The sequence below is a fragment of the Peromyscus eremicus genome, chromosome 7 (assembly GCF_949786415.1).
Source record: "Peromyscus eremicus chromosome 7, PerEre_H2_v1, whole genome shotgun sequence".
Taxonomy (NCBI): domain Eukaryota; kingdom Metazoa; phylum Chordata; class Mammalia; order Rodentia; family Cricetidae; genus Peromyscus; species Peromyscus eremicus.
The window spans coordinates 46,458,631-46,485,625 of NC_081422.1; the positions used below are offsets into that span (position 1 = coordinate 46,458,631).

A 26,995-nucleotide genomic window follows, 5' to 3' on the forward strand; every position below is an offset into this window, starting at 1 on the left:
GAAAACTTTGCTATGTATCCTGACTCTTACTAAGTTAGGCTGCAGGCTCCATATGTTACCCTACATTTAGTTTATGTCCTGTCTATAATAGGTGACTGTCACAGAGCCGAAGGATTAGAAGTAGTTCGTTACAGGTTCTGGTTAACTCAGACACTTATTACATAGTTACTGTGGCTAGGTACCATGATAGACAATGCAGTTACCAAAGTGAACACAACACAGTGCTCATTCTCTAAAAGAACAAGTGTTCAATCCATCAGGGAAAACAGTGACATAGTTAAAAAGCAGTGTTTCAACTACGTGCCACAAGGTAGACACAGTAAATGCTCTGCATGACGGTCTAGTGGGAACGTCTAGTGGTGCACTGGTGAGTAATACACACTGCAGTCTGCACACTCTGAACTGTTGGAACAGTTCCTCAGAGTGGGTAATTTATAGTCATCAGATATTATTAGGCTCATAGTTCTAGGGGTCAGTAAGTCCAAGTTCAGGGGTCCAAAAGAGTAAAGGAAGGCAAGAGAAGGGAAGGAGCTAGAATGTAGCCTTGTATGAGGGACTCCTTGTCACACTAAAGTCATTAACCCACTCACGACAGCAGAACCTGGCATCTCAATGGCTCTCTCAACACTAGTGCACCAGGCCGAGTAGTGGGTGTCAATGACCCTAGCACTGCAGAACTGAAGTTCCAGGCAGCCTCATCTACATGGTGAGTTCCAGGCCAGCCAGGGAGACCCTCTCTCCAAACACCAAACTAACAAACAAAAACCACACACTGTTGTACGAAGGATTAACTCTGAACACTGGGAGCCATACTTTCAGAAACAGTCAACGAGGAGCATTAGAATGCAAACACTACTTTATAAGATAAACCAATAATCTAAGGCAGGAAAAGGCAACTGAGAAGCCTATGGGACATTCCACTGCTGCCAGCACTCGTATCTTCTGGCCAGGTGGTGGTGGACCACACCTTTAATCCCAGCACTCGGGAGACAGAGGCAGGTGGATCTCTGTGAGTTCCAGGCCAGCCTGGTCTACAAAGCAAGTTCCAGGAGAGCCAGAGCTATTACAGAGAGAAACCCTGTCTCGAAAAACCAAAAAATAAAAAGCCCTCCCCATTTCAGTCCTGTTATACCCACGTTTATCTGCTAATGACCATGCCTTCCTCTTGCTAGGTGGTTATCTAATTTTTCAGTGTCCGGAATATTATAAACAGAAGGAGATCTGATAAAGACAACGTGATACGTGACGAGCTGACACATGGAGGGATCCTTGCTGCTTCTTTGCCAAGATCATCTTTCTAGTCGTCGACATTTCTCCAAGAGGAAAGCCAGCCTTTATGTCTCACTGTGGTCTACCCTTAATTTCACACACTATTTTCAGGAGTGAACACACAGCACATTATCCCTGGGTTTTACAGTACAGTGAGTTTGCCCATAAACAAGGAAGCCATGTGTACAAGCTCCATTCCAAAATGTGGTTTCCCACAGAATTCCAGGCAGCCTAAGGAGAGCCATGAGGAGGATTAGCAAGAAGAAAGCTAGGACAACACAGTCCATGTCTCACTTAGAAGATGTTCCAAGTGAAATGGGGGATGGCCACTACATTGGCCATGTGGGCCACCATGTGATACTTCACATAGCCACCAGGAAAACATGGAAGCCGTCCTTTAAGACAAAATAAGAGTGTGTTCACAGTTAACGTTGGCAAAAGGTTTCAGAAATTCCTAGACTAGTTTTCCTTAAAAAAAAAAAAAAATGGAGTGGTTCTAAAGCACTTATATAATTGCAGGTTGTGGGTTTATCATGAAATCCAAATATAATATTAAGCATTAGCACACAGCCAACAATTATAGAGTACACCACCAAAGGAAGATGCTTGTCTGAAGACGCAAAATTACTAAAAAAAGGAAAACAGCCTCAAACAGCATTCAAAGGGAATCTATTGTTGCTCCTTTTCAATCAATAGTCAAGGGAAAGAACATGGTATGAGTTAAAGAAACAAACCATCATAATACAGTCAACACAAGGTATTTCAAAATATAATGCAAGATGAACAAGCAGTTTCTCTTTAAAGGCTTGGGACGCTGTTTGCTTCAAAGTCCAGTATCTCTGCCTGCCGAGTGAGCCATTTGCGGTGTGCCTGGCCTTAGAACTCAGCCACTGCTTTGTAAGGGAGCCAGGCCACACTGTGGGTGTTCCAGCCAAAAGCCCTGGCTAACCCTGCCAGTCACCCAGTCATGAGAGCTAAGCCTGCAGATGAACTTGAGTCACCTAGGGCAACAGAAAGTCAACTGAGGAATTGCTTTCATCAGAATGGCCTGTGGGTATGTGTGATGGGGGCACTTTCCTAACTGCTAATTGATGCAGGAAGCCCTAGTCCGCTGTAAACAGGGTCATTCCTGGGCAGGTGCACCTGGGCTGCCTAAGCGAGGTAGCTGAACACATCAGTAAGCAGACCCTCCAGGGTCTCTGCTTCAATTCCTGCCTTCAGGTTCGTGTCTTGACTTCCTGCCTATGCTTCCCCCATGATGAAAAGTAAAATATAAGATAAAATAAACCCTTTCCTTCCCAAGTTGCTTTTGGTCAGTATTTTATTACAGCAACAGAAAGGCAAACAGGACCTCAACACAGGATAGCAGACACACCATCTCACTCCTCGCCGTCTACATTCCTGACTCGCAGGAGCTGTCGGAACAAACAAAAGATAATTGTTTAACAACATTGAGCTTTTGGGATAACTTGTTTATCCCAATAGAGAAACCAATACAAGTAATACCTAAAACCCACATGCTTCAAATACGGGTGGACAAGCAAACTATTCAATATCCTCCATCTAGTAAGGTTAGGCTGCATACAGGTACACATTTTGATTTAAACTATTATAATTTGAAATTTGAGGTACTTTAGACCATGATGCGTATCCATTTTTAAAGTGTTCTAGAAAGGTGAGCTTAGGTGATCTGTGTAGAAGAATACTAATGCTAATTAATAAATTGCTTTGAAGAACTTTCAAAGTACAGCATGCTCCACATAAAAAGGATTCCAGCCCTTAAGCAGTAAACAAACACAGGATGCTTCAGAACTTCCTAGTCTCTACTTACACATTAATTTTAAAATAGATAAAAAAAAGAAAAATCATTTGGCAAATTGATTGGTTTGGTTCAAGGAAATCATGTGTGCACATATACATTGTATCTTTCATCTTTTTGCCCTCCTTAGGGGCATTCTTTCCCTTAGTCATTCTTTTTTCCTATCCTTAGAGAATTTTACACATGCATGTGTTTTAATCAAACCCACTCTCCATTCTCTTCCCTCCAATAAGTTCCCTATCCCCTCTACCACTTTTTCTTCCCAACTTCACTTGCTCTTCTTCCAAAACCCACTGAGTCTGAGGCTAGAGAGGTGACTCAGTGGTTAGGAGCTGTGGCTGCTCTTGCAAAGGACCCAGGTTTGACTTTCAGTATCCATGTGGTGGCTCACAGTTCTAACTCCAGCTCCAGGGGATCCAACTCCCTCTTCTGCCTTTCACGGACACTGTGTGCATATGGTGCACAGACCTACATGCAAGCCAACACTCATACACATAAAATGTTTTTTAAAAGCCAAAATCCACTCGGTGTGCATGGTTGTAGGACCATCTACCAAAGTGGGGTGGCGTCTCAAGGACTACATCCCTGGGGAAACTGATTTTCCCTCCCCAGTAGCCATCGACTGCCAATAACTCCTCAGCTAGAAGTGAGACTTCCTAACGCCCTCTGACCCCATGCATCCTGAGATTCGGGCTAGCTTAATCTTGTGCAGCAAGTCATAGCTTCTGTGGGTTCTCGTGTGCAGCAGCTACTTTGCTACTAATGCCTCCATCTCAGGCTCTCCGTCTTTCTGCCCTTTTCCATTGTTAAATCCCTGAACCTCGTGGGGAGGAGGCACGAGAGAGATGTCCTATCTTTTCATCTGTCGATTTACGCAGTCTAACACGATGCTCAAGTTTGACACTTGGTTCACATTTAAACAAAGGAACAAACAGCAGTGGGGTACTCAAAGTGAACTATGCTTATGCTTCCCCCCCACCCCCACCCCTTTACTGTTTTTCTCCAAAATTAGTTGTTTAACTACAAAGAGCACAATGTGGCCTCACAGTACAAAGGCAGCATGTCTGATTCCAGAACACATTGTGTTCACTTTGTGAACACTGAAGCATTTATTTCTGGTTTATAAAGGGAGGCAAACATCATCCATACACAGCCACTTATCAGTGTGCTGAAGATACACACTAGTTTCTGGGACTGTTGCACATTGTTAAGCAGATTGTGCCCAAGGAGAGACAGGATGGTGTCCCCTGGGCTGTGCAACATGGCACCCTGATCATATGGTACAACTGAGGAGACAGAAGTAATTCATTAATTTCTATTCTGTGGAATGGAAATAATTTGCACAGCATTACTTTCAAAAGACTACACAGATAGAGTACTCCTCGAATAGAGAATGAAGACATCCAATTCCGAGTACACCCCTAACTTAGTCGGCACACACCACACTTCTCGATCGGTGTTAGTACATCCATGTTCAGATTATACTTCTGAGAAACAATTTTGAAATACTTACTTATAAGGCTTTATTGTCTTTGAAATTAAGTGTTGCACTCGGCAATTACTTATCTTTTCCACACACATAGACATTTAAATACTGCCATACATAATGCTGCCTGTGGATGGAGGCTGAGGAGTTGGTTCTCCAAGACAGAGCAGACTGAGGCATCTTCCCAGTGTTTCCAGGTTCTTTCCACCATCAAAGAAAGAATTTAAGACAAGACAAAGTAAGAACTGAGAAAACGTTTTATTGTAGTACAAAAGGACACACCCAAAGGTGAATGGAGGCTTCTGAGATGCATAGCATGGGACTTGAGACAGTGTATTATAGGCAAACTTTAAGGAGGGGAAAATTAGTCATAAGTTAAGGCACACTAAAGAATTCCGGGAATGGATCGAGATTTCCCCCGAATAGGGTTAACTCTCCTCACCCCTTTTATCCCCAAGTAGAGTTTCTGAATATGTCCTTGTATGAGGTGGACAGCAGGAACAGAAGTTTTTAAGGCTAATGATACAGAAATGCCATTATCATGAAGTAAAGGACCAGCTGCAGTGGTGCCAGTGGGCCATGTTTTGGATAGTCTTGTGTCTGTACTGTTTGAGAGGTCACATGATGTCCTCTGTAACACAGCTCTGCCAACCTGGGTTAAGATCTTCATAATTTCTCCAGTTTCAGTCTGACATAAAACTGACAGCCAGAAGCAACAGTACACCCTGGTTACACCCTGGTCAAACCATGTTAGATGGAGATCAGCCATGTTAGATGGAGATCTACTGCCCACATGAAACAAGAATAATGATACGCTTTTTAAAAATTGTAGTGTCTGTGGAGGCTAGAAGTGGAGTTACAAACCATTATGAATGGCCGTGTGGGTTTAGGAATTGAACTGGGTCCTCTGGAAGAGCAGCCAATGCTCTGACCTGCTTGCTACTCTAACTCTCAAGGCCCAATGACACTCTTTTTAACTTACCTCTTAAAAAAGCAGACATAAGATTACACAGTAATGTTTTGCTAAAATCACTGACACACTCATGGTAAAATGTGTAAGGAGTTTATTATATCAGCTCTCTTCTAAAATTAAACTGACATTTTAATAATTTAATCAAAACAAAAACTGCTGACTTTCAGGACTACAAACTGAATTAAGTCAGCAGAGCTACTCACACGGAGAAATACATTCTGTTGTGTAATCACTTAATTATACTGAGAAATAATTATAAAAATAGGGAAATTTTCATGAAAATATTTCTTTTTATTGTATCTTAGGAATTCTTGCTCACGTCCACAGACTGTCTGACATCCGCCACTGCCTCGGGCACACAAACAGTCATATTGTCCATAGCCTTGGTCAGACAGACTTGGCAGCCCAACCGTGACCTGCAAAGAAAGGAAGGAGGCTCAGTTTAGCATTGGATACAGGTCATTCACAAGCCTGCAGTTCTTTAGGATATGTTTATACTTTCTTGCCCAAAGCAGTTGGAGAATTTGCTAATCTTTTAAGTTTTCATTAGGCCAAGGCAGACACCACCATCCACGCCAACTAGAGGCAGCTGAGGGTCAGCACCAAACAACCGTGGTGGCAGCACCTGGAGTCCCAGCACTGAAGATGGAGGCAGGTCAGGAGTTCACGACCATCCTCAGCTAAACAGAAGTAAAGAGACCATGCTAGGATATGAGATCCTGCCAGACAGACAGTAACAACAAAAGCCTTTAAGACAAGAAGGAAATTCATAGACTCAAACCATCAACTGTCAGAATGTATTTCCCCCATATTTTTAACATCTCTGAAATCAAAGTCCATCTTAAAGCCAATGGCATTTCACAGTCACTGCTACAGTGTGAGGTGGTTTCTGTGTCAGAGCTGTAAACTTTGTTGCAACATACACACCAGTATCTCCAACTGAGTTAGAGAAGCATGTTAATTCCAAAATGGTTAAATTCTTTAGCCCATTTGAAATAAGTGCAGAAGGATTATAGAACCCAAATCACCAGCACTGGAGGAACGCAGCAGACGCAAATCTGGGATCTGTTATGGGAAGACTGACTATCACTCCATTTTCTTCCCTTTCTTTCACAAAATGGCACCAATTGTGCTTTCCTCAGACGTTCTGTTTTCAACAATGTGGTGCATGTGTACGGCTGTGTTAAATGACTTCTCTAAATGCATACAGTACATCACTGAAAAGACCCTACAGTGCATATTTTAGTAAGCAGCACTTTTCTCCAGAAGTACATGAAAGTACGTGTTGAGTTGGGATTGGTGGCACATGCCTATCATCTCAGCTACGTAAGAGGCTAAGACAAGAGGACTGCAAGCTGAGGGCCAGCCTGAGCTGAAGGGTAAGAATTCCAGCTTGGATTTAACTTCAATTCAGTCTTAAATTTTAGAAAGTAAAGAAAGGGTTGGGATATAGCTCAGTGTAAAGTACTTTCCTAGTATGTGCAAGGCCCTGGGTTCAATTCCCAATACTGGAAAAAACAAAAAAAAAAACAAAAAAACAAAAAACAGTTGCTCTTACAATAAAACTGTCTTTGACAAAGCATGTTCTGAAGGCACTGGGTTCCTTAATGGATTCATCAAACATTTACTGAATGTATAATGGTAAAATTTTCTACCACTAAATGTCAATGGTACAGTACTAAATGTCAATTGGTGTACCACTAAATGTCAGTGATTATTCTACTAAATGTCAATGGGTACACCACTATACGTTAATGGGTATACATAGAGTACTCAATTCAATGCTTTCTTATTAACACCTGATACATGTTGGGCACAGGAGAGGTATTCATAGGAAAGCACAGGATTTAGAGAAAACTGGCCAGTGGTCCAAAATCAGCACTAACAGTGTACTCAGAAACAACTTTCTATTATTTCCTAACCTCATCATCAAGATGGAGAATAAAAGGCTTCCTGGAAGGACTGCTGAAAAGACTGACTGCTAATGTCAACACTATGGAGGGAACTTTCAATCAGACAGATGACATGAGAAAACTCACTGATAATCAGTGTGTGAGACCGTGACAAACGTCACACAAACAGAAAAAAAATGAAACCCCTCTGAGGAGAAAGCCATACTTCTGGCCAGGGCAGATGGTGTCTGGAATAGACTTTGAAGGGTGGGTAAGATTTAACATTTAGTAAGAAACAAAGGAACTTGAGAAGAGCATCTGAGGTGAAGTAGGTGCTTCAGTTTCGCTGCTGGGAAGCATTGACAAGGACAAGCAATGGGTGGGGTGTGGCTCAGTGACAGAGCACTTGCCTAATGTGCAAATGTCCCAATCAATCCCTAGCACCTTCCTCTGAGGGGGAAAAAAAAAGGAGAGAAAAAAATTACATGGAAAATTATAGTTTAAAAAGTAGCCAGAGCAACACATATAACTTAGATATAGTGAGGCACCACTGGGGAGTCCTGGAATAAGAAAGCCAGTTTAACCATAGGGAACTTTGATGGTTGGGAGAAAAATAAACATCACCTCCCATCAGTAGTCCTTCACTGTGGAGTTAGGAACAGCCTTGACAATATTCAATTATGCGTGGAGCTCTATCTACAAGAGCAAAAACCACAGAAGGCAATACAGACAGATTTTACAGGACTTGGGAGGCCTTAGGGACACAGTCAGATACCCCACATGTTCATATATGACGAGTAAGACAATGCTACACTTTAAGGAACTATTAAAAGTGAATCTACTGTCAGTGAGACAAGGCAGAATACTGTAGGCACAGTCAGTGAAGAGCAAGTACACCAAGGGCAGGAGACAGTCTATGGGTCAGGGCAACAGCCACAGCAAGCTTGAATGTAAAAGGTATGATGCTCCCAGGGTGTTAGTCTTGCCTCCATAAGAGGGAGATAGAGGCTAGGGACATAAAGACCAGGGACATAGCTGACAGACAGGGTGCTTTGTCTAGCATGGGCAAGGCCCTTAGCACCAAAAGTAGACAGAATAGAAAACAGGGAAAGATGAACTATAAAAGGAACACACTGAGCCGGGCGGTGGTGGCGCACGCCTTTAATCCCAGCACTCGGGAGGCAGAGCCAGGCGGATCTCTGTGAGTTCGAGGCCAGCCTGGCTACCAAGTGAGTTCCAGGAAAAGGCACAAAGCTACACAGAGAAACCCTATCTCTCGAAAAACCAAAAAAAAAAAAAAAAAAAAAGGAACACACTGAAATTAATAAAACTATTATCACTATAATTGCTTAAAATTTATTCTTAGTGTATGAAACCCAGTTCTTGTAAGCTAATAAAGTTTTTAAGAAGTTATTCTTCATTAAAATAGTAAAATACAGTTAAACAAAACCCACTCTCGGTAAGTAATAAGCTTCCTTAATTATGCCTTGAAATAGTAACTCAAGGACAAGCCTTCCTTGACTCTAAGACTGGATAATTAAAAAATCGTATCACTAATGCCACCTGCTACTGTGAAGCTCACCGTGTTTAAGAGAAACTCTACCTACTAATTAATAAGCTCTGATTAATTTACTTTAATATACACTTAGAAAAAGAACTACTCACCTTAACATAATTACTATTATATATTAAGTTTCTTTGAAAACTCAGTTCCCTTAGAGAGGTAAAAATTTCCACTATAATTCTGTTCAATTATCAAATATGTCCTTCAAGAATACTATAAAAAGCATTCCATTTAATTCCATCCTATGAAATTGATAAATATTAATTTCTGGCATAAAAATAGACTAAAGAAGATGTATTAGGATTTAGGAATTATATTACTATCAATTAATTCTTTGACTTTTGTAAAAGGAAAGTTTCATGGGGCCAAGTATGGCCAGTGAAAGAAAAGTGCTCCCAGAGGATGTTCAGACTTCATGACTGTTCTCTACCTACAAGGGCACCTCTACTCAGGCTGCAATCTTAGACCCACAGGAATAGAATGCAGATTGCCCAGCTTGTCAGCAACAGCGCAGCAACCGTAAGTATTACCTGACAGGTCAGGCATTGTGCCTTATGCCTGTATTCCCAGCACACGCAAGTGTGAGGCCACCCTGATCAACAATCCAGATCCTTCAAACAAAATCTACTCACCTGGCTGTGAGTCCATAGGCCAGGTCAAGCATGTCATTCTCCTCATCGGTGATGGCATCTAACTTCTCATAGATATGATCCTCAAAGACAAGGTGACAGGTAGAGCAGGCCAAGGTTCCCTCGCAAGCACCTGTAAGAGCAGCAGAGACTCAACATGCTGTGCACTACAGCAGTACACACCTGGCCACTCTGAGATGCTTCTCAGTTTTAGAATCAGCTACAATACTAAGTGAAAGGGTTTCATTACTGAAGAATCATGAGTCAGGAATAGGTCCCCCAACCCCACATGCTGTCTGAAATCACTCACACAGTGCTTCACAAACAGGCAATGTGAGGGGACCATGATCATAGGACATAGAATCTTAATATTAAAATGTATCCAAGTTCATAACTGAGGCACACATACACATAAAGATGTACATATATATATATATCTCATATGCCCAGAATTCACCTTACCTGGAGAGCCTCAAAACAACTGATAATGACTTGTGTTATCTTAGAGAAAGCAACCACCCTACACCTAAATAAAGTTAAATATTCTTCCCTCTCAGTCCTCTAAGTAATCAGGTCTAACAAGCAAGATGTTATAAGACGCACCACAGATTTAAATAATGTGATTATTTCTTTTGTCCCATTTTTAAGTTATATTTATTCTTTTTTTTTTTTTTTTTTTTTTTTTTTGGTTTTTCGAGACAGGGTTTCTCTGTGTAGCTTTGTGCCTTTTCCTGGAACTCACTTGGTAGCCCAGGCTGGCCTCGAACTCACAGAGATCCGCCTGGCTCTGCCTCCCGAGTGCTGGGATTAAAGGCGTGCGCCACCACCGCCCGGCTAGTTTTTTTTTAAAAGCAATGATAGCCTCAGGAGGGCCCAAGAAATGAGGCACAAGAGTTGAGCATCTGAGCTCTGGAACCAGATTCCCCGCCTGCACCACCTCCTCCGTGTACTCTGTCATGGCAGGCTTCTCTACTCTCTGTGCTTCAGTTATTTTAATAGTAACTATACCAACTTCACCTGGAAATTACAAGAATCGTGAGTATACACAGACGTATGTACAGGCAGCATACCTGGCAGGTTGTGATGATCACTCTCTGGAAACAGTGAGAACCTCAGGCTGCTGGGGTGGGGGACCTGTATCAATCGTCTTATCCAGCATTAGCACTGCATGCTACAGTACTAACAGACTGGCAATATGTGCACAGTGGTGCAGCAGAGGCAGGACTGTTGTGTCACGGGTTAGCCAACAACTTTCTGATTTGATTTCAATCTGGCTTCACAAAAGGGATGCCATGCCTGGTACTGTAAGCCTGGCTGAAATCACAGGTGACAGGAATTTACTGCTGGTGTTTTGCTTATTGGTTAAGCTGTCAAACTCTAAATGTTGATGTTTATAACCACTGATCTGTGTTGCTCTTGCTCTCAACTTTGGCGGGAAAAAGTTGTTTTTGCTTTTTACTTGGTTGGTTTTTGTTTTTGTTTGTTTGGTTGGTTTTGTTGTTGTTGTTGTTGTTGTTTGAGACAGGATTTCTCTGTGTAGTCCTGGCTATCCTGGAACTCACTTTGTAGACCAGGCTGGCCTCAAGCTCAGAGAGATCTGCTTGCCTCTGCCTCGCAAGTGCTGGGATTAAAGGCGTGCGCCACCACCGCCTGGCGAAGCTTGTTTTTGCAGTGGGCAGGAGTGATTATTGCAGAGAACTCATAACTGGTCAAAGTGCAATATAAGCAACCATAAGGCTCAGGGAACACTATGAAAGACAGGACAGAATGTTAAGCGTTGGTTGAGAAGGAGGAAAGCTGTGAAAAGCCGACATCTGGACATGACACAGCCATTGCACACATCAACTCACAGAGGCTGTGATTACCTGCCCAAGATCATGCCAGTCAAAATTCCAGCATGGATGGAGGAGGGGCCTCTATGGCCCCACCCTTGGCAGAGGAGCTACCGGCAGTTGATGGTTGATGAGAGATTCATGCTCTTTGAGGACATGGCACTGGTAGGTTGTCCAGACCCAAATGGGTTGCCCTACACCCATCACATATTAGCGGCACTAATTGGTGTGGGGGGGGGGGGGGGGATAATAGCCAAAAGAAGGAGGACATGAAGTTTAGAGGAAGTCAGGGTAGAGGACACTAAAGGAAGTTAGAGAGTTGTAGGGACAAATGGAGATAATAAAAGCACACAGTAAAGATATATAAAATTTCCATTTATGAAATTTGAGTGCTGCTGGCAGGAAGCTTCCTACATGTGAGTCTTGTATTAGGGTCATTTTGTTCATTTATGATGCTAACAATACAAGGTGGGTCACCCACAAATACCTACCTTTCCTAAATGAAACTTAGAATACAGCAGTGTGGTAAGTTACATATTGAAAATGAAATGATGTATAAGCATAGTGTCCAAAGGCTGATGTAGCATATTAGAAAAACAACAGTAAGCATAAGGGAAAGCAGAAATACAGACCTCTATGAACAGTACAGGGACCTCTTTTCTTGAATAGTCATAAAACAGGCATATGAAAAATTCAGAAGAAAAAGTTTGAAATGATAAGCTAGATAAATTTAATCACAGATGTGTAACTGCCCCCAAGTGGCAGAATACTGCAACACACAATACTGAAAAGATTATCTATTATCATCAAAGTTAGCAGAAAGAATATTTATGCACTGTATTGTTCCCAAGTTCACAACTGTCCATTTGGATCCACTTATTCACTCATTCCTTCATATACAACAATGACTAAATTAAGAATGACTATATCCCTTACCAGAGTCCAATGAAAGAAGGGCACAGGAGTGAATAAATGTATTACTGAAATGTGGGAAATGCTATGAAAGGATGGTCTGGGGCAAGGCATGGGACGGACCAGACAACGACAAACTGTTGCAGACTGGGTACTACAAGCAATGTAGTTTATAATGGGTTGGGAGTAACCCGAGGGACCCACTAGGGCCTGGGTGGTTGGGCAAAGGGGGATTCCTTTTGTTACCCGAACCCAACACCTACATCCCAGAATCCAGTCCTTCCTTCCACAGCATCTGTCATCGTCTATGTGTTCCCCACATGACACAAGGAACTAACACAAGCAGGCTTAGGAGACAGAGAAGAGTAAATAAGCGTTTGTGGATGGGAGAGAGGGGGAACAACAGAGGGAAAAGTACACACCAAGTCTCAAAGGTGTGAGTTCAGTGTGAGTTCAAGCTCCTAAGAGGTCAGCACTGCCAAAACAGGAAGAAGAAAAATGAGAAGCGGAGGAGAGTGGAAGAGCAGTGGGAGGGCACATCATGTGTGGCCGTTAGGCCAACAAGGAGTATGGACTTAGTCCGAAGTGCAATGGGAATCCTTCATGGTTTCAATCAGAGCACTAACATAGCTGATGTGTGTCCTGACCATCACCCCAGCTGCAGAGATCAAGACTGGAGGCAGGTTCACAGGTCCAGTTATGCAATGGCTTACCAGAGCCAAGGAATAAATACAAGGATGGAGGCAAGAGGAGCTACTGGAGGGGTCCGTGAGGATAGGTGCCGATGTGCTGGATGTACAGGAAACAAATGCTGCTCAGGCTTCAACCTGCTGTAGTTGGACAGTGCTCACTACTGATACAGGAAGTGCTGGAGGAAAGACTGCTGGAGAAGGGTGGGGTCAAAAGCTGGTTTAAAACACGATTTTTACCAGCAACAGGGTTCAGTGGGTAAGGGCAATTGTTGCCAAATCTGACTGATGACCTGAGTTTATGCTCATAATGCACATGGCAGAAAAAGAGAACTCCTCAGCCTTCTACATGTATTATAGCATGTGTGTGCCTACACTCACACACAAATGTTATACACATATGGTAGAGGGGATAAATAAAATGTTAAAAAAAAATCAAATATTTCAGTTTTAAATACCTTTGGGATTTCCAAAAAGAAATATAAAGTAGGGAGTTGAATCTGCAAGTTTAAGCTCAGAGGAGAAAGATGAGCCAAAGATGTAAATTTAATCTCTATCAGCATTTAGAAAGGACTTAAGGTCACAGAAAGGATGAGATCACATGGGTAGATACTTACTGCAGAAACCATGGACTCAGCCATGGGCAGCCCTCAGGTGTTTGAACACATGGACCCTGGGAGGTGGCACTGTTTGTCGGGAAGCGGGGAGGGGTAATGGAACCTTTAGGAGGTTTATGCTCATAATGCACACGGTGGAAAGCCTTGCTGGAAGAAGCATGTCACTGGGTCATGTGTTGAGTTTGCAGCCTCCCCCACTTCTAGTTCACTCTGCTTCACATCTGTGGTTGAAGATGTACTCTCTGCGCTTCCTGCTATGGCCACCTGTTGCCATGTCTCCCTCGCTATTACGGACCTCCCACCTGCAACTGTAGTAAACCAAGATAAACTCCTTCTTCCATAAGTCACTTTTGGTCAAGGATGTTTTTATCACAACAGAAAAGGTCCTGATACACTTAGATTAACTCATTTGATCTTTACAGCAACCTTATGAGGTATATACTAATATTGGCCCCATTTACAGGTGAGAAGACAAGGTAAGAAGTTAGGGCCCTAACCCAAAGTCACAATACTGTGAAAGTGGTAGAATGGACAGACAACCCTAGGCAGGAAAACTCTACTCAACCACACCAAAAAGGGCTTAGGGGGAAAATACTGTTTCAACCTTGACTCACAATATTAATTTAAGTTTACACACTTTATAAAATAGATAAATATTTCACAGCAAAACCCCTGTAAAAGAGGTTGTGTTTTTCTATGTTTTATTATTTAATTCTCCAAGATGCTAGTTAGAAGCCAATAAACTGGAGCTGGGAATGTATCTCAATTGGTAGGGTGCTTGTCTGGCATACTTGACACCTTAGGTTACTCTCAAGCATGACAGAAACCAGGTATGGTGGCTCATGCACTCCCAGAACAGAGATGGAAAAAGGAAGATCAGGAGTTCAAGGCCAGCCTCAGACACATAATTTCAAGGCCATCCTGAGATACAGTAGGTCAGATGTTTCATCATAGCAACAGACAAGTAACATAAACAGTAGAGGGACTTTGGCAACAAAAACAAAAACTTCCTTCTGATGTTTAATTCTTAAACCTCTTCTTGAATTGTCTTACACAACTATGTAAGACATATGCAGTCTATGATCACATATCAGTTCTCTGTCAACAGGCAGCTGTTTTTGCTAATCCTTTCTGTTAGAAATATCTCTGTAGTAAATTGCCTAGGACAAGTGTCTCTTCCTAAAAGTGAAAATGAATCTACAGAGAAAATAACATAAATAGCCTCACTTGGTTATAGCTTTCACCTAAGTATTCTCATGGGCTAGAAAAACAATTTCTTTTGGATGTTCTCACACGGTGGTACAGCCTCCACACATAGATGTGTTAGTCTAGAACATGACAAAGATCATTGACTCACAGTTTTTAAACCTGATTTAAATGTTGGCTAGTTCCAGGACAGCCAGGGCTACACAGAGAACCCCTGTTTCAAAAAACAACCCAACAAAACTTGTCTAGTAAGTCTAACATCTGCTTTTTGTTTTTCCAAGGAAGGTCCTTCCCTTGCTCTTCATGTACCCTAAACTTCTTTTTCTGTGCACATGCAGATGCCACCATGTGGAGACTGGGATTAGGGAGCTCACCCTGACCAGGTGTGCTGCACTCGCTGCCCATTGGTGGTCACTGCTGCTCACTGCTGTAGACAAATCCTCTGAAGCTCATAGTCCTCAGTGTGTGAATCCAGCTTAGTGGCTAGAGGGTTAAATGTCTGGTGTCAAGAGGTTTTTGCAAGAGGCTCAGGTGACTAGGCAAATCCTTCAACAACCAAGCAATTTGTATGTTAGTCTTTACTCTTGCTTCTAAGAGAGCTCACAGTCAGCCAGAGATGAGAATAGAGTCTGTGTGTCTTCTCGATCCCCAGAGCCTCACAAGCCTTCTACAGCATCTCACTCTGGGGTATTCCTTTCAATGTGTAGCTAGGCTCTTGCTCACCCCAAGTGGTATCACAAACCAACAAATCTCATCATTTTAGGTGAATGCTCTAAAGACAAAAGATCTCACCACACAGAAACCTGCAAGGAGGATCAAGAAACTCCCTGGACTGGAGCTCTTCTAGGGAACTGCAAGCAAGGATAACAGTGACAATATTCTGGGAATGGGACTTTGTGGTGATATTTTATTTGTGCTCTAATAAATAAAGCTTGCCTGGAGATTAGAGGGAAAAGCCAGCCATTATAAGCAAACACAAAAGTCATGCAATGTTAGCACACGCCTTTAATCCTATCAGTTCAGCAGGCAGGGATCTGTCTGGATCTATGTGAGTTTAAGGCCACACTTGGAACAAAGCCAGACATGGTGGCACACGCCTTAAATTCCAACACTAGTTAACCATGGAGGTCTGTACAGACAGACAGGAAGTGACAGAGCTGGGCAGGAAAAGGAAATGATATAGGTGGACAGAGAGAGCAAATCAGATGGCAGAACAGCAAGGCATATATATAGTTGTGGGTGGACAGGAAGTATCTCACTTTTGGAAGCTGCAGGGTTGGTGAGGTGAGGTTAGCATGTGGCTGTTCCTATTCCTCTGATCTCTCAGGTTTCCACCCCTATATCTGGCTTCGTGTTTTCTATTAATAAGACCATTTAGAAATTCATCTATAGAATTTCTTTTGAGTACTTTGAACCCAGGCTGTCCTCCAGTAGTCACACAGGGGACAGTTTCCACCAACACTAGAATTATAGGGCTGCTACTTTCCAAGGATGCTGCAGACTGGGGAGAGGCGATTCTAGGAGGATGAGAACTGACCAACTAAAATGCCACAAACACTGCTCTTGCCAAGCTGAGCACTGGGCTAAGCCCTTCACTGCACCTTGATCAACCCAGTAAGGGCAGAACTGTTGTTACCCTCATTCTCTAGAAGGGGGAAAACAGGCACAAAGAAGTTCAAGTAGCATGTCCCAGGTCCAAGGCGACAGTGTTGGTTTGTGAATCACAATCTGTCTGATTCCAGAGTTTAGTCTCAATTACTTTTCAACACACTAGCATCCATTGTGAGAGAATACTTCTGCTAAGCTGATTAAATAAAAGTGCAGTTTAGCTTGGAGGTACAGGCCTGTGATGCCAGCACTCAGGAGGCTGAGGCAGGAGGACAGTGAGTTCCAGACCATCCCTACAAAACTCCATAAAAATAGATTGTATCAACCATTTTATTACCTGAAGGGCATTTACCCACCAACCCCACAGTTCCCCAGAGTTTTCTTGAGTGCAAGCAGCAGGAAATATTAGATAGAAGAATTTAGATTGTGTAGATAAACAGATAGAAAATACAGGATAGCCTCAAGAGGGCCTGGAACCTATTCCAACGGCCCCCGACTGTCTCTGCCCCAGGGTATTTATAGAGATGCCAAGGAGTGAAGCAAACGACCTCCCCCCAGCATAGCCAAGTGCAGAGCGTCTCAGACACCTGCACTCAGGCCCGTGGTCCAATCATCCTCTATGCAGACCTGCTGGGTAAAGCCACGAGGAACCTGAAAACGGGCTCCCACGATTACCTAATTTCTGTAAAAGATGTTTATATAGAAAGACACACAGAAAAATGGCAGAGAGAAAAAGGGAATGCTGAGATGTTAGGTAGCCTGGGATATATATTAGGTGAATGACTTGCCACACAAATGGACAAGGGAAAATGAGTATTAGTTTCTTCATCTATAAAATGGAAGGTGGGGGCTGAAAGTGAAGTGCAATGGTAGAATGTTTGCTTAGCATGCACAAGGCCTTGGTTCAATCCCAACACCAGTGGAGGAGGAAAGAACTAACAACAGTTCTTACAATAGGATGTGAACCATGCCCTGAAGCAACATAGTCAGGCTGTATTACAGACCAAACCATCTTTTTAAGAATATATGTTTTACGTATATTAGTCTTTTGCCTCTGTATGCACAGTGTGTGTGTGTGCACTATCTGAAGATGTCAAAAGAGGGCATCAGATATCCTGGAACTGGAGTTACAGCTGCCATGTGGATGCTGGAAGGTCCTCTGTGAGAGCAGCCAATGCTCTTAGCACTGAGCCATCTCTCTAGCCCTAGAGCAAAGCTTCTTCAAGTCTGGGTCATGACTCCATCTGGGGTCACAAAAACTGAACAATGTACAGCAGTAAAATGTTCCTGAACACAATGACAAAAAAAAAAACAAAAAAAAAAAAAACCTAATTTAAAATCAGACCATGGTGGATCTGAAGTGTTTCTGGCAGCACTTGCTGGTGCTGTATCCTGTGACTTCACTATAGCCTTGGTTCTGAGCATGTAGCCTGCAAGCACTGCACTGTGTACACCATCTCACCGTGTAATGCCAGCAACACTGTCTGAAACACCCTGGTTCAGAGTTGAGACTGCTGTATGTGATGAACTACAGTGCTTTGTTTCTGAAACTGTTGGGTTTTTTTGTTTTGTTTTGTTTTGAGACAGAGTTTCTCTGTGTAACTTTGTGCCTGTCCTGGAACTCACTCTGTAGCCCAGGCTGGCATCAAACTCACAGAGATCCGCCTGCCTCTGCCTCCCGAGTGCTGGGATTAAAGGCGTGCACCACCACCGCCCGGCTCTTTTGTTTGTTTCTGAAACTTTTTAATTTAATTGTTTTATGTGTATAAGAGACTGCCTGAATGTGTGTAAATGACATATGTGCCTGATGTTCACAGAGGTCAGAGAGGGTGTTGTGAGTCACCATGTGGGTGCTAGGAACTGAACCTTGGTCCTCTGCAAGAGCAAGTGCCGCTGAGCATCTCTCCAGCCAAATATGCGATCTTTCTACTGTGTATATAAACTTCTCTGCCCTTATAGAAACAAAATGGTTTAGACATTAAAAATAAAGGCTTTTGATTTTTTTCTAGTGTTGTTCTACAGCATGTAAATACCAAACTAGTGTATCTTTGGATTTATTTTTCAATTTAAAAATTGCTGTTTGAGTTTCTGACTTGAGTTTCATCTTAAAAAAAAAAAAATGTTTAATGAATTCTGCCTTGGATTTGGACAGAATTACCAACATTTTTGAAATGGCCCTAAGCATACTTCTGCCATTTTGTGCTATATATTTATAAGAAGCATAATTCTCATCACTGACAACAAAACACTAGGACACTCGAAAAAATGCTGAAGATGTGTGTATGTCCTACAGAATCAAATATTCAGTCAAGAACTAATCAAATATTAGTTCTTTAAAGCCAGGCGTGGTGGTGCATGTCTTTAATCCCAGCACTTGACAGTTCAAGGCCAGCCTGGTCTACATAGTGAGTTCCAGGACAGCCAGGGCTATACAGTGAAACCTGTCCCAAAACACGAACCCAATAAAAAATAAATAAAAAGATTTAGTTCTTTATATAAAAATAAACAAGCATCTATTTGGTTTGAAATAAACTTACAATTTATTACCAGTCAATGTTCAATTTGTGTAACTATAAACTATACACCAAGGTTGTATGAAATGTCTTGAACAAAAAGGAACTATAACTGGAAAGGCTCCAGGAGCCCTGCACTGGACTAGCACTTTTCAAACAACATGCACCATCCAAATTGAGAGAGCAGCTTCAGCACATACTGCTAGGCTGGCAAGACAGACTGGCTGGTAAAGACACCTGCCGTCAAACCTGAAAACCTGAGTTTGATCCTCAGGACCCACGTGGAAGGAGGATAGATCTGACTCCATAAGTTGTCCTCTGATCTCCACACACGTGACACAGCATAAGCAAGCCTGCACATAACTATGTGTGTGTGTGCGCGCGCACACACACACACACACACACACACACAAAACAATAAATAAATAAAACATTGCTGGCTAGACTTCCTGAGTCTCAAAATCTGCATTTCTCAGGTGATAAAGACAGCAATGAGCCAGGAACCCTCAGAAATGAACCATTTAGACACAGCCAGTGCTTCCCTGAGGTATAATACGGAAGTGTGGAAACACCAGCTTTGTACGTGTGGTTCAATATGGTCAGAAGTAAAGAAATGAAAACTTTCTACACAATCCTTTTTTTTTTTTTTTTTAAAGAGTAAGTTACCCCTCCTGAGAAGGTGAGATGACATTTAAAATGGAATCAAAGCTATTCAAAACTGCTCTACGCTATGGTATTTACGGCCTCTGACCTGTGTCTGCCACCTCCCCGTACTCTCTGGCTTACAGCACAGGTGGCACAGAGTTGGCAACAGGCCACAATCGATTTCGGAGCCACACGCTATTTAAATTCTTTTCTAAAAGTAAACAATAGTGTTACCTGATTATTCACATTATTATTTTTAATGTTTCTGGGAGTATGTTTCTGCCTGTGTGTATGTCATATGTGCGCAGGTGTAGGAAAAGACAGAAGCGGGTGTAGGATCCCCTGGAGCCAGAATTACAGGCAATTATGAGCCAACTGGCCTGGGTGCTGGGAACAGAATTCAGATCCTCTGAAGAGCAGTATGTGGTTTTAACCACTCAGCCATCTCTCCAGCCCCTGCTCTCTAATAATCTTTAACAAATAAAAAATTTTTTAACATGTCCTAAATTATAATATTTACTTAGAATGTTATAGTTTAAAAGTTAAAACAGGGGCTGGAGAGATGGCTCAGTGGTTAAGAGCACTTGACTGCTCTTCCAGAGGTCCTGAGTTCAATTCCCAGCAACCACATGGTGGCTCACAGCCATTTGTAATGGGATAAAATTCCTTCTTCTAGTGTATACCTAAAATACATGAATAAATAAATGGTTTTTTAAAAAAAAGTTAAAACAAATGAAGAAAAAACCCTGTAACTTATTCAGAAGTCTACCTTGGAAGTTTCAGGAACACTTACCAAAACCATCAATATCCAGGTTATTTTCAATCACAACGTCTAGCAGAGAGTCACCGACTTTGCCTGTGGTCTTTAGAGTTTCACCATCACGGTTCTTAAAGTAGACTGTTATCTTATCTTCTGAGCTGAGAAAGGAAGCAGTGTTTCAATATTTTTAGTAATTTCAAAATATAACTTAAAGGCCAGGGAGATAGTTCATTAGATAAAGTTCATCTTGCCATGAAAGCCTGGCCACCTGCATTGGATTCCTGGAACTCATTCCAAGATGTGGTTATCTGACCTCTACATATGTGCCATGGGTGCCCACAAACACAAAATCAACATAACTCACACAACAGTAGCAAATAAAGAAAAAATTTTAAATCATAACTTAACCCACAAGGTCAAATGAATAAACACATCTGTAGGAAGAAGAGAGCACAAACTGAGGGTCTAGCCTTCTACCCCATCTACAGAGGGCAAGCTCTATCACCCTAAAAGAAATGAAAACCACTTCCTGACCCAGCAAACTGGTGGGTTCTAGAGTTTTGTCTCCCCACCTGCCACAGATCTGTGAAAACACTCAGCAATCATTACCACCCAGGAAGTCTACTGGGTTTTTTCGGTAATAGCAACAGTGATTCTGGTCTGGTTTCCATGCCAGGGATGAAATCCAGATCCTTACACATGCTAAGTACATACTTGACCACTGAGCTACACCCTCAGTTCATGAAACCTATTTTGCTTTCGCAAGCTCTTAGAAAAACAGAATCTCTGTGACCATGGCCCTCAGAGACAAGTTCAAGGTTGTCTGTGGTCAGCTTCATAAAAGCAAATCATTCTGCTAGCCACAAGGTCACTACTGTGCAGGTGTCTGGTCGTGAGATTCTGACCATGAGAGGCAGCTGTTTTACACTTTTGTGAGTCTTTGAACATTTCATTTTAGTCCATATGGTGTATTCAAAACTAACTGAATCTTGGAAAGATGCACACCACTGCATGTGTTTTACTATGTTATCTATCATCTAGTAAGCCTAAATTGCTTTCCTTTCTACCCAATATCATTAAAACGTGGGAAAAGACATTGTATTCAAAACTAACTGAATCTTGGAAAGATGCACACCACTGCATGTGTTTTACTATGTTATCTATCATCTAGTAAGCCTAAATTGCTTTCCTTTCTACCCAATATCATTAAAACGTGGGAAAAGACATTTTACTAGCACCTGGAGCTTTCTCCTCCGTTCTCAGCACTTAATTAGTTATAATTTTTAACTACTATCAATAGATGGCAATAGTTACCTCCCCCCAATAAAAGTCAACTTCCCTAGAAGTCAAAGCAAATAATTTCAGGGCTAGAAATATCTTTCAGAAGTGCAAATACAATCATCTAAATTCACAAATAGTCAGATGAACCACCCCCAGTGGATAATGCTGTGTTACCATGACACTGGATAAAAGGACCCTTCTGAGTCAGGTGGTGGCACACACCTTTAATCCCAGCACTCGGGAGGCAGAACCAGGCTTATCTCTATGAGTTCGAGGTCAGCCTGGTCTACAGAGTGAACTCCAGGACAAGCACCAAAAACTACACAGAGAAACCCTGTCTCAGAAAAGAAAAAAAAAAAAAAGGATCCTGCTGATTAAAAAATCCCATATTAAAAAACAGTGAAAGCTTTCATCACTTTGTATAATGAATATACACTAATATTTTCTAAATGAAAGAAATGATACAAAAAAATTTGTGCATGTGCCTTCAAAAAAAGGTTGATGCTCCCAAACTTCTTTTAACTGGGGGTTGGGGAGGCCTTTAAAAACAAATATTTTTACTTGCCTGCCCCCCAGAATATGTCAGGCTCCACATGGTCAAAAGACAGAAAAAGCGATTATTTTTCAAGGCTTCAGAGACAGGTCAGGGCAATGCTCTTCCCAAACTGGGCTCTGTAAAACAACTATCCTGACAGAGGAATTGTGACTCTAAACTACTCAACAGCTATGCTCTTTTCTCGAGGTAAAACAGTTGAGGATGACAACAGCCCTCACAGCTAGGAGATTCTCTAAACACAAATTAAAAAGGGATGTAGGGGGCAATGGCTTGGGACAGTTGGACTCCGTAGTAAAATGGAAAGTTTAGGAATTCATTTATATATTATTAAGACGCATGTGTGCACCCCCCCCCCACAAACACACACCACACACATACATACACACCACACACCACATACAGCAGAGGGATGTTGACATTTTCAGCGCGGGCAACTGGGTGGTTCAGTTTAACCTAGGGTTACTGGGATTAAGAGAAAGAGCTTTGTGGAAGCTGAAAATGAGCTCACATTTAGAACTTGTTTGGCTTTTATTACTTGAAAAACCAGATGGGACTGTCCCCAAACCTATGGCAATATGAATCGGCGAGATGTAACACGGACAAATGCCTGGAAGCTAAGCTACAGTAAAGAGGGATGTTTATGGAATCATTCAAAACCAGGGGCATTAAGATTGCTGTTCTAGGACACACAAGAGCTAAACTTACAACAAAGGAATTTCAAATCCTTTAACATCAGCCTCTTGTCAAGGCATTTACCTTACAATTTTGACAATGTACAAAATGCCTAAGCCATGGGAGAACTCAAACACAGACCAGTAACTTTGATTTAAAACTCAAAAAAAATTCTTTCTACTTCTAGGAACCTGGACTGTTACTATGTACTAGAGCAATGGCTCTCAACCTGTGGGTCTCGACCCCTGTGGGGTCAAATGACTCTTTTACAGGGGTCACATATCAGATATACTACATATCAGATACTTCATTACAATCCATGACAGTAGCATAATTACAGTTATGAAGTAGCAACAAAAATAATTTTATGGTTGGGGTCACCACAACATGAGGAACTGTATTAAAGGGTCACAGCCTTAGGAAGGTTGAGAACCACTGTACTAAAGGTATGCAGCCCTAGTTAACAAATGCTAAGATCAGTAAATGATTCTAAAAGACAAGGAAGGAAGCCAAATGAGAGGGAAAGGTGATTCTTCAAGTGAAAGAGCAGAGACCCTAAGCCAGAAGACATGTCTTGCTCCTAACATGTACTTTTAAGGAAGTGACCATGGAAACAACTCTTATATACAAGTAAAACAGAGTAGTGACTCCACCAAATAAAGCATTAAAATATTTTTTTTTGTTTTACAGAACCCTACTTATCCTTGGCTAACTTCCAATACCCCATGTACCTAAGGATGGCCTTGAACTTCTGAACCTTCTGCTCCACCTCCCAAGTGCTGGGATTACATGTATATGTCACCTCTGCACACTTTATGTGGTGCTAGGGATCAAACAGGGCTTCACATACTACTAACTGAGCTACATCCTTAGCCCAGGATCAAACTGCTTTTAATTTAATGAATTAAACAGTTAAAATAGAGGAAGTTTATGGAAATACTTTATACACATGTACATGACCAGAGTTAACTTCTATCTGTTCACTCAATGACTGACGGGTCATTTGCACAGACCATTCCCTGAAACCCCTTCTAAGAACTAGGTAAGATTTCAAGTAGCAGAATAAATGTAATTCTTCTAAACCTTCATCATCAATTAAATGGCCGCTTGCTTTGTTCAACCCCAGCAGACAAATTAACAAGGTAGGTCTCCCCAGGCTTAACGGAGTAAAGCAGTGGTTCTCAACCTTCCTATTGCTGTGACCCTTTAATACAGTTTCTCATGTTGTGGTGACCCCCCAACCATAAAATTATTTTTGTTGCTACTTCATAACCGTAATTTTGTACTATTACAAATTGTAATGTATATATCTGTGTTTTCCAATGGTTGGGTCAACCCCTGTGAAAGGGTCATTAGAACCCCCAAATGGGTCGATACCCACAGACAGGTTGAGAAGCTGCTCTTACCCTTTCACTACATAACCTGGGGCACTAGCACAGGGAAGGGCCAGTCTATAGCTCCCTCCTTCCTCATCACCTTTGCTCTCTGAACTGACTCATGAAAGCACAAACTAAAGAGCTAGCAGCTGTAGTACTGCAGCAGCTCACATGCCTGACACTAAAGAAGACCTGGTTACAGCCACAGCACTATAAGAAGAAAGACTGTCACCTGCTAGTCGACACAAAACCTACTCAAGGTCTATAGGCCTGGTTTTGCTAGCTAGTTAACAGGAAAACTTTATGCCCACTCACCTACCTATCTACTTCACAGGATTGTCTTAAAAGTACAGTGAAATAATATATGTGAAAGCCCTCTGTAATCAGATTGCTGCAAAATACCAAGTATTATGTCGGGGTATTTGGAAATAAAAGCTTCTCAATAGTCACTTAGTGAGAGCTTATATAGATGTGGAAATTGAAACTCAGCTTCTAGAACTGCTGTCCAATACAACTTTGGATTTAAACAGGAATGTCTTATATTGGCAAAGCCAAACACAGTAGATGCCCACCACATGCTAAATACTTGAAATGTGGCTAGCATAACTGCAAGACAGAACCATAAATATTATTTAGCTTCAATTTTCTTAATGTTCAATAATTACATATGACTGGGAGCTGCTGTGTTAACAGCAAGAGTTTGGCATAAGAGCTGGAAAAACCTACTTGAAGCTCCAATGTCTGTGTTAAGAATCACAATATCCAATATCTAATAACAAAATCACGGGAACCAATTTGCAAAAGTATATGTGCTCCCTTAAATACTAGTTACACTGAATATGTTCAATATATGTCACAACTTAAATCCAGAAAACATCTGCCATAGAAATTGAGGCATCCACAGGTGAATAGTTGGAGGGACCAGGGGAAATAGGACAGAATGGTCCTCAGGATTTCCTTCTCACTTCATGCAAAACACACGGGGTGGGGGGGATTTCCCATTTCCTGCTATATTCTATTCTAGAGTCAAACAAGTAGCAGGGATCTCTATGATCAGAAGTTCTCTGAAGAAGCCGTATCTGTGTTGAATATTCTGCAGACAATACACCAGACACAGACATTCCTGGTTGTGAAGAGATGGACTGCCACAGATCTAGAAACAGGCAAAATTATCTTCGGTTATCATTAACACCCTTCATGGTCCTGTATCACCACACACTGTTTCTGAGCTTTATAATTACCAAGTACTTAAGTTTGGAATGTGTTATCCTAACAGACCATCGGCTTGCAATCCTAACACTAAAGATGTAAGATAGGTTCAAAACTCTGTAATCTATTTGATATTCCCTCATTATATTTGGCAAATACATTGATTTGTGACTTTCTTTGGGCCTGTGACTACAAAAGTTGAGCCGAGTTCTTCCACAGAGGAACATACAATTCATGGAAACCTCAATCTGTGTCTCTAGACCATGGGCACTCATGTTTGGCTTTGAAGAAACTCTCATCGTCCCTCTGAAGCAACAGCTGTTTTGCATTGACCCTGACATATAATTCAACATGTCGTCACACTCCGAAACTTTGAGTAAATTTTATCTTTAGTATACCTAAGGGGGCCGTGCCTTTAAAAACAAATATACCCGGTACAAATCTTCCACCTACGGGGAATCTCTCAATTCTCTCAACATTTACCACAGAATTCTCTATAGTATGACCCCAAGAACTGTTGCTAAGAGGCACTCGATTACTGAGCCCTCATCTTCAACCAGGCGCAAGACCAACGTCACCTGCACGGCGTCATTTATCCCTTAAACCATCCTGTAAGGGCAACACTGTTATCGTAGGTCTACAGGGGCTGAAGTTAAACCAGTGCGAGTGGAAACCCTACCTTACCTAATTCCCACTAGGCATGCGTCCCCTAACCCTTCCCTAGCAGGAAGGCAGCACAAAAGGCCAGCCTGTGCTAGCCTTGCCAGGGGAGCAACCAGGACGGTACGATCGACAAGGACACCCCACCAAGAAGGCCCCGGGGCTAGTGGCCCACACCGCCCGGGCCAGGTCCCGGAACGCTGGCGTCGGGAGGCGGAAGGGAGCCCCGGGCGGAAACGCAGGCCGCGGACGGACGCCGGTACCCCACCGCTCGCCGCCGGCGCCTCACCTGCTCCACGCGCGCGCAGACACGCTCAGCGGCCGCCCCCGCCCGGCCTCTGCGGGTACGCCGGGGCTCGGGGTCCACTGAGGGACGGCAGTTCCCGCGCGGACCCCACAGGCCAGCAGCCAGCGGCGGTCCAAGCCACGGAAAGCGACGGAGGAGCAGGCGGCGCGCAGGAGTCCGGCGCCCGGAGCGGCCGCCATAGCCGTGTCGGAAGGTTCCGGGTCCTGCGATGTCCTGCGCAGTCCAGAGGGTCCCGCGGGTCCCTCGCGTCCAGCTACGGGCCGACTACACTCCCCGCAGCACCCAGGCTGCCCTATAACCCGCGTCCGCGCCCGGCCCCGCCCCGAGGCTGCCACGCCTCCGCGGGGCGGGGCCGAGCCCGGCTCCAGGGAGCCCGGCTCCAGGGGAGCCCGTCAGCAGTTCACCTTGAACCTCTTCTGCCGTCAGCTCTGCACTCTGGAGCAATTACTTGTCAAAGACTGTCCAAAAAGCCACCAGGTTAACTGAGCCGCCTTTGTTCCAGTCCCTCAAAAACAAAGCA

At 42.7% G+C, this 26,995-nt stretch overlaps 1 protein-coding gene across 1 annotated transcript; it reads right to left on the minus strand.

Moving 5' to 3' along the window:
• Positions 1 to 5,621: 5,621 nt before the first annotated feature.
• On the minus strand, positions 5,622 to 26,769 carry Fdx1 (ferredoxin 1). Its single transcript, XM_059267881.1, has 4 exons — positions 26,458 to 26,769; positions 20,448 to 20,572; positions 9,636 to 9,765; positions 5,622 to 5,963 (listed from the first exon to the last, which is right to left on the minus strand). The coding sequence occupies exons 1-4, from the start codon at positions 26,652 to 26,654 to the stop codon at positions 5,849 to 5,851; spliced, it is 567 nt and encodes a 188-aa protein (XP_059123864.1). The 5' UTR covers positions 26,655 to 26,769; the 3' UTR covers positions 5,622 to 5,848.
• Between the last annotated feature and the right edge of the window lie 226 nt (positions 26,770 to 26,995).

Coding starts and splice junctions, on each gene's coding strand:
- Fdx1 (XM_059267881.1), bottom strand. CDS start 26,654: ATGGCGGCCGCTCCGGGCGCCGGACTCCTGCGCGCCGCCTGCTCCTCC. Junction 20,573..26,457: donor TCTGCGCGCGCGTGGAGCAG/GTGAGGCGCCGG, acceptor TTCCTTTCTCAG/CTCAGAAGATAAGATAACAG. Junction 9,766..20,447: donor CCTGGATATTGATGGTTTTG/GTAAGTGTTCCT, acceptor CTGCTCTTACAG/GTGCTTGCGAGGGAACCTTG.